The 7,674-nt window shown below is 33.2% G+C and overlaps 1 protein-coding gene across 5 annotated transcripts; it reads right to left on the bottom strand.

The window, feature by feature from the left end:
• Nucleotides 1-272: 272 nt before the first annotated feature.
• On the bottom strand, nt 273-7,338 carry LOC105145354 (HEAT repeat-containing protein C7orf27). 5 transcript variants are annotated; one of them, XM_087415037.1, is made up of 11 exons: nt 7,188-7,338; nt 6,818-7,078; nt 5,913-6,218; nt 3,811-4,451; nt 3,296-3,508; nt 2,900-3,220; nt 2,584-2,782; nt 2,290-2,462; nt 2,113-2,210; nt 1,775-2,036; nt 273-1,592 (listed from the first exon to the last, which is right to left on the bottom strand). In XM_087415037.1, the coding sequence occupies exons 2-11, from the start codon at nt 6,951-6,953 to the stop codon at nt 1,071-1,073; spliced, it is 2,871 nt and encodes a 956-aa protein (XP_087271163.1). In that variant the 5' UTR covers nt 6,954-7,078; nt 7,188-7,338; the 3' UTR covers nt 273-1,070. The 5 variants fall into 5 exon arrangements, with proteins under 5 accessions (XP_087271163.1, XP_011053142.1, XP_011053141.1 ...); XM_011054840.2 differs by having other exon boundaries at nt 6,818-7,001; nt 7,079-7,336; XM_011054839.2 differs by having other exon boundaries at nt 6,818-6,980; nt 7,079-7,336.
• Nucleotides 7,339-7,674: the final 336 nt, after the last annotated feature.

Here is a 7,674-nt window from a genome sequence, read left to right as displayed (position 1 = left end):
AAATTTAAAATAGTTATCTCTCAAAATCAGAAATTTGTTTCACAAATCTTGTATACATATATGTATTTATATAAAATGTTGAATGGAAAATGTTATTCTATGATAGAAAAAATTCAAAACATAATTAAATTTAAAATTTGTTTTGGATTTTTTTCAATCACAGAATAATATTTTTCCAAAATTTCGTATATATAAGATGATTACTACCTAGTGATGTAAATTACTATTGCAATATCTAATCTTTGGAAAACAAACATATAAAATAAAACAGAAACTGTTTAATATTTTATTTCAATAAGAAACAGATATCCATGAAAAAACCCCGTGCATCACTTTTATGTGTAAACGCAATGTTTGCATATCTATTCCTCAAGACGCATATAAATTTTCTTTGGTTTTCTGTTTTATTGTTTACATTAACAATATACAAAATGTTAATGCCATTAAACATGCGTTGTTACATGAATAATAAAATATACTTAAAATAAAAACAAGAACATTACACAATCTCTTACTTGCTATTCAAATAAGAAAATATATATGGAACAATACTATAATAAAAGAACAGATTGAAAGATATATATAAGAAAAATAAAAGTGCAACAAAATATTTTATAGATTTTAAGGGACTGCTTCATAGAAATTAAAAATAAATTTCCAATGCTCGATTTTAACTTGATTTTAGGAACGTGTATACAAATATATACAATAACTTCATATATGCAATATTTGACAATCAACATGTCATCCAATATAAGAAAAGAATGCACGTCATATTGCTGCTTAACACATTATCGACCGGCAATATTTTGTGCAGACTATATTTTGTGTTGACGAAATTTGGAGTTTTGATCTTGGAAATAGATGCAATAGTTTACGCAGTGAGAACGATTACAGACTAGAGATAATTGATAATGCCTGTGTATTTAAGTACATACTATAAAAAATTCTTTATAGCAAACTCTTCTTTAGAAAACCAGCCATTTAATACCGTTGATCTCCATAACATCTAATTTTAGACGACCGGCCTTTAATGTGTTAAGACACACGTAAGCGACATTGCCACGAGTTCAATAGCAGTCCATCGAATTGACGTCATTCTGCTTATGCATCGTTAGTATGTCGTCTAAGATCGACTCAAAACTACTGGTATATGTCTTCAGCCAGCGATTCTTTTCCTTGATATAAGCATCAATGTCACAGTTGAAGATCGCGTGGAGGAAATCCTGGCGGGTTACGGACGAGATGTAACGGAGTGTCTTCTTCTCCTCTTTCTCTTCTTCCTCTATTGGCATCTCGGCGTCCATGTTCATGGAGTTCTTGTAGATGGTTGCGAGCAGATTGGCATCGTTTGCGTCCACAATCTCCTCAATAACGTGCGAGGCATTTCGCGATTTTTTGTCATAGATAGACGAGGAAACGGGCGATGTTTCTTTAACATAGACAGTGTCTATAGTCGCATGATTTTCCACCGGCGACGGTGGTTCATTCAATTTGTATTTGAGTAGGCAGGTTTTTAACTTGCTGATTATCGCGGCGGACGCTTTGCACACCTCGAAATCACTATCGTCCTTCAGGGTAACCAGAAGTACCTAGAAAATTGAAAAAGAAAAATTCAGAGATTAAATATTTATTCTCATTATTTATTATATACAAAATAAATATTAATAATTTACAAATTATATCAATTCACTCATCCAATTATTTATGTGCTGATAGATTTAAAGATATAAAATTCACTCAATACACATCAGGGTTCTAATTATTTACTTACTCCTAGGCAACTTTGCCTGGCCAACTCGTCCAGTGCTTTATTAAGCCTTCGCTTAATTTCAGTTTCGTTCAATGCTACGATCTTTCTGTGCTCCTTGGAGAACGTTACATTCGGGAATGAGTCATCAAGCATTCCCTGATCCGTCAAGTGCGACTTGACAAAGTGGTCCCAAAAGGATAATGCATTCGTCTTCACTTCCCAGTGCAGATCAAATACAGCCGCCATGCACATCGCTCGCAACATTGAATCGATGACTTCTTTCCTGCGAATTGTACATTGATTATCGTATAATGCATGTAAAGAATATTGACGTATAAATTAAAAAAAACTATACATACGACCACTTCTGATGAACATACAACTCTTTGATTAGATTCACAGCGTCTCTTCTGACTATCGCTTCGCTCTCATCTTTGAGTAGATGAATCGCCGTTTCCTATAAAAATCAGTTAAGTCATAACTAATCTTCTTCAACAATATTTGGAAACAACATTTGGAAGAACAAATATACGTACGGTTAAGTTTTTTTGTGACAATTGCAGCTCCCACAGCTTGTTGATGCGTACCATAGTCGCGATAAATGTTAACGCTGACGCTCGCACGTAACTTTCGTTATCTGTTTTAATGATCTCGACAGCCACTGTTGGAAACTGATTGATCAACAGAAAATCCTGGAATGCCGGATATTCTGTAAAAGATTAAATATTTTTATATTTTGTTATACGTTGATTATATATGTTCTGTATTTGTCGAGAAAACAAATAAAACTTGAAGAGACCACCTATACCTATAGTTTCTGATTTGCTTACTGTCTTCAGAAATAGTCGCGATGGTGTTGAGAACCTCGAGGACACTGTCTCTCACCTCCCAGTTGGGATCGTGCAATCTTTTGAAGAGAGTAGGTCCAATCTCGTTCATGTTGCTGTCCGAATCCACAAGTAATGCCAAATTAGGCGGCATAAAGTTATGGATGGCGAGCTTGCATAGTCTCAATGCTTTTACACAAATCTAAATAGAAATCAAAATTCGGATCATTTCTCAGCTCTTTTCTAAGTAACGATTATTTGACTCGATTCTTCTCGTATAAATAATTAATTTACTACTCTGATTTCAGCAAACTTTTACCGTTGGTAATATTCCGGGATGATTGAGAATTTCTTGTGCGAGGGACAACATACATATCGTTTCCACACATTCTTGCCATTTCAGCTTGAATTTTTCTGTCATGACAGCCAAGCCATCGAGCAGCGATGCCAATAGAATAGGAGAATCAACTATGGGATCACCATCCAATATCGATTTATACAGAAGTTTTCGTGGATGCTCTGAAGGAGAGGTGCTGTTTACGTCTGATGTGCAGTTTCTTGCTTGTCCACATCCCCATATGTCCGGCATGTAACTTTTCAAAACGTGGCTTAAAGCTTGGAAAGTGATTACAGCGACATCCTGGAAAAAGGCAAACAATTAAAATTACAAAAGTAGATAAAAATTAATTTAATTTGACAAATCGGATGTACTTACTCTATCCATTATGTCTGATATCTCAAGAAGTAAATCGATAGAAACTTTACAAATTTGTTCCATCGGAAGATCACTCTTCCGTATAACGTCCCTCATGTTATAAAGTAATCTTTGTACAGGCACACATGTTACATCGAAAATTTTATTAATAAACATATCGAAGAGATCATGATTCAAATGATTCTTCTTTATACACACGCATAGTGGTATTATCTGTTAATGAATTAAAAGCAGTTTACTTTTAATATTACTATCCAATCACATACATGAACGCATGAATTGCAACTAGACATAAAACTATCAGATTCAATGTGACGATTACTTACAGTAAAATTACGATAAGATAATTTATTAATAATTTTGATAAAATTCGTTGTTTTTGATGGATAAGAGATATTTTTTTTAGATTACCGTTTTGCCACCGCTTTCCAAAATTACTGGATAATTCATCGTAATGTACCGAGTAAATTATCGTCAGATAGGATCATTTTCTTCTCTAATTGCGATTGACTTACCATTATGGCGATAGCTTGATGCTCAAACTTATGCTGCTCCGGCAGAACAAATTCATGTAATGCAAGCAGCTTCTTCCAATATGTCATAGAGAACTTGTTGTTCTTCACTAGTTCTATAATGTCCTTCTTCGATAACAGCATCATAAAAATGTAACACATACCGTAGCAGAACTTGTGCCACGCTTCGGTCTCAATCACTGTGGTGTGCTCCTTAATTCCTTGCTTCAGTTTCAAGAACAGCGACAATAGTAACAGTTTGTGCACATGTTGCAGGAATCTAGTGCTGATACAGGCTTCGAACAACGCCTTCACTCGCATTTCGAGGTCTACAAGTCTTTCGATCAATTCGGGAATGCTATTGTCTAGACTTGCGAACAGAGTGTTCTCCAGGATGTTAGTCAATAAATTCAACGTGGAACACAACAGTTTGTTCTGTTCTAGATACGTTTCCAGAGCCTGGTGCATTTGTCCATCCAAAATATTGCTCATCAAAGGAGCAGCGACTGCCAGAATGATCTCTTTACAAGTCTCGGTGTTCTTATGTTCATGCAGCAACAAAGTCCATAAGAATTTCTGACTCTCCCTGGTAACGTACATCGTTTGATTCCAATGTGCATACTTTACAACATCTTTCCATACACCTTGCATTTAAAAAGAGAACAATAATTTGCAGTCATATCATTTGCAAACTCTTAATATATAAATCTCAATATATTTCAAATCATTTTATATTTATTTATATACCACTCACTTGTTACAATTACAACACAATTAAAAAAATCAAATCCAGAAAATAAGTTAAAAAATTTTGAATCATCAAAATTTTACAATTTTAATTTTAAATGCAATTTTTATATAATAACTGATTGTAGAAAAATGACAATATTTTTAGTAAAAAACAATAGGCTCAAATAATTTATAAAATTAAAAATAAAACAAGGGCTACAAGGCAAGCTAGATCTTAATGCTAGATTAACTACAAAAACATAAGTTTATTAAAATAAAACGTTTCGGCCTCTATTGAGTCATTTTCAATGTTGAAATTAACACAATTTGAAATCAACGACTCATCTAAAAAATAATAACTTGCCAATATGATAATTTAGACAGTAATGTAATAAAATCTAAATTCATCATCGTGTATGTACAATTTCGTTATGATTGTGAGTATTATTTAATATATAAACGTTAAGAAATAGATGATGAATATTCGGATAAAATGTAGATACGTTACAGCGTATGGTGGTCATCAAATAAAGGCTATCTTATAAAGTGAATTTAAAAACGCAATCGCAATGATTCTGAATTGAACTCTTAAACTGACAAATGAGCCAATTCTAAATATTGTCTGTTAACTGGTAGTGCAATATCTAAGAGTAATATTTAAATACGGAAAAATTGAGATATCTTGAGAACTTATTTCATTAGTAAAGACAAATCTAATCTGATACCATGTGACAGTTAGAGGTAAGAGAGTGAGAACAAGTGGACACTCAATAGAGGTTGAAACATTTATTTTAATTAAATTTATGTTTTTAATTAATCCGGCATTAAGCTCTAGCTTGGCTCGTAAACCTTGTTTTATTTTTAACAATATTTTTCTTTATGTTCCCACTACTTTTTTGCAAGCAATTAAAAAATGAAAATTTTTGAATTTATCACTATTGTAATAAATGAATGATATAATTCAAAAATATACACACTGCCGTCAAAAAGTTTCCGGACATAGAATTTAAAATTGTATAATATTTAGGTTACCATAACTCGGTAAAAAATCATCGCAGACAAAAAAATAAAAAAACTTAAAGCTTGAAACTTAAACTTTAGCACCTGCTTTTGATCGCTTTTTTATTTTTTGTCTGCGATGATTTTTTTACCGAGTTACGAGCATTTTTCGACGGCAGTGTATGTCCTAAAATATTTTGTTCTTTTACTTTTCACAAAGGGTTGTTTTCTTTTTAAGAGACACAACATTCTGCTATCCTTCTTGACATTTAAAAAAGAATGAATAAAAAAGATAGAACAATATTTCCTAAAAGGAAAACAACTTAGATCAACATTAAACATTAAACATTGACATTAGTGTCATAGTTTTGCCTTACCAGACTGTATCACCCACTGTCTGCCGCTTCGATGGACAATCAAGTCTGAGAGCATTGTGGTATATGCCATTTTAATGGATGCAGGCAAATCCTCTCTGTGCAACTGCAAAATTTTATAGAGTCGATTGTACACATCCTGGCAGTGCCAGTAGTGATAACGTAGCTCATGTCGCGAGATAATCCCCACTAATTTCAGCGTAAATGTAATCACAGGGTGCGAAGCCTTTTGTCCAGTTTCCCATATCGCTAAAGCCTTGGGTATCCATTCTTGAAAGACTTCGCAGTATTCATAATCAACTGTAGCGCCTGTACAATTTAAATACCAAAGTATATACCGGACAACATTTAATATATTGTGTTCAATTTATATTGTATTACATAATAAATTTAGAAATTTAATGACTACTCGATTGAACGAATCATGTTGGGTATAATGCTTATACAGTTTATTGTAATTTCTTTGATTAATAACAAACGCAATCATTGGACAATTTCTTTTCAAACTTAATTGCTAAATATACTGTTATTATTGCTTTATCAAAATACTATGTCGAAGTTAATTGTGCAAACAGATATCAATATTTCACAAAAGATCAGAGTTTCTGTATATTTTTGTAAATGTACCTGTATATCATAAATTATAAATTTTATGCAAAATTTCATTATATATTTCATATATTTCATACACGTTGTTCAATTTATTTAGAAATACTTAGGATGCTTTTCATTTGATGGCGCAAATTGACACAAGCATCATTCTATCTTGACATTCGATAACAAAGATAGAACGACTTACTAGTATCGACTTATGTCATGGAAAACATCTTATGTGTTTGGCTCTTACAGGCATTTTTCATTTGTTAATTTATTTCGATAAAGCCTAAAATTGATTAATTGCTCCTTACATTCCTTCGTGTTCTCCGCAATGTGAGTGAGCAGATGATCCAAGTAGGTTGGCGAGACAACGTTATAATCCGGCAGTAGGAACAAGTTTAAGACCTTCGCCAATACCTCCTCATTCTTCTTTCTGCACGAATTCATCGTGATGCGATGCTGCGATTTCTACGACTGATAATGCGTCTCAAAGACCTTACCTCGATCGTATGCAAACAAGCAGCAAGAAATCAACGATGTTGCAGCGATGAAAACGAACAAATTTTATTTACCTTCAGCAAACGATGATTAGTACCTAATGACACGTTGGAAGATTCGCGAGAGGCTGATAAGCCTCCAGTTTGAGGAAATCAAGAAAAATCAGGGAAATATATTACTCACGACATTTTCCAACGTGATAATACGCGTCCTCGGCGTTTTAAGAGCCGTTACTATTGACGGGAGTTATTTTTTGACACATTGTGAAACCGTTTGATCTTTAGCACGTGCGTCAATGAGGCACGAATCCAAAAATAGGGTTCATTTCCGCGCTAATCACCGAAAAATTGTCGATATTGCAGATCTCGCCAGTTCTTTAGCCGAGACGCGAACACTCGTTCTGCATTACCGACAAGTATCGTTAAGATAATCCAATGGCGCAATTTTTTAATTATCTCATAAACATTGATTATAAATCCTTATCTTATAAATAAAAAAATTATACAATTACATAATTCATATTAAATAATTCGAATTAATCAAATAAAAAGTATGTGCCACAACGCAAGTTCTTAGTAGCAAAATAATATTCTGTTGGCATACAATTAATAATTATAAACGTTTCGGCTTTGATTAGACCTTCTTCAATATATATATAAACAACAATAAA

The sequence above is a fragment of the Acromyrmex echinatior genome, chromosome 17 (genome assembly GCF_024713525.1).
Source record: "Acromyrmex echinatior isolate Ae372 chromosome 17, ASM2471352v2, whole genome shotgun sequence".
NCBI lineage: Eukaryota > Metazoa > Arthropoda > Insecta > Hymenoptera > Formicidae > Acromyrmex > Acromyrmex echinatior.
The sequence above is the reverse complement of the archived record's forward strand: the minus strand, read 5'-3'. Positions and strand labels throughout refer to the sequence as shown.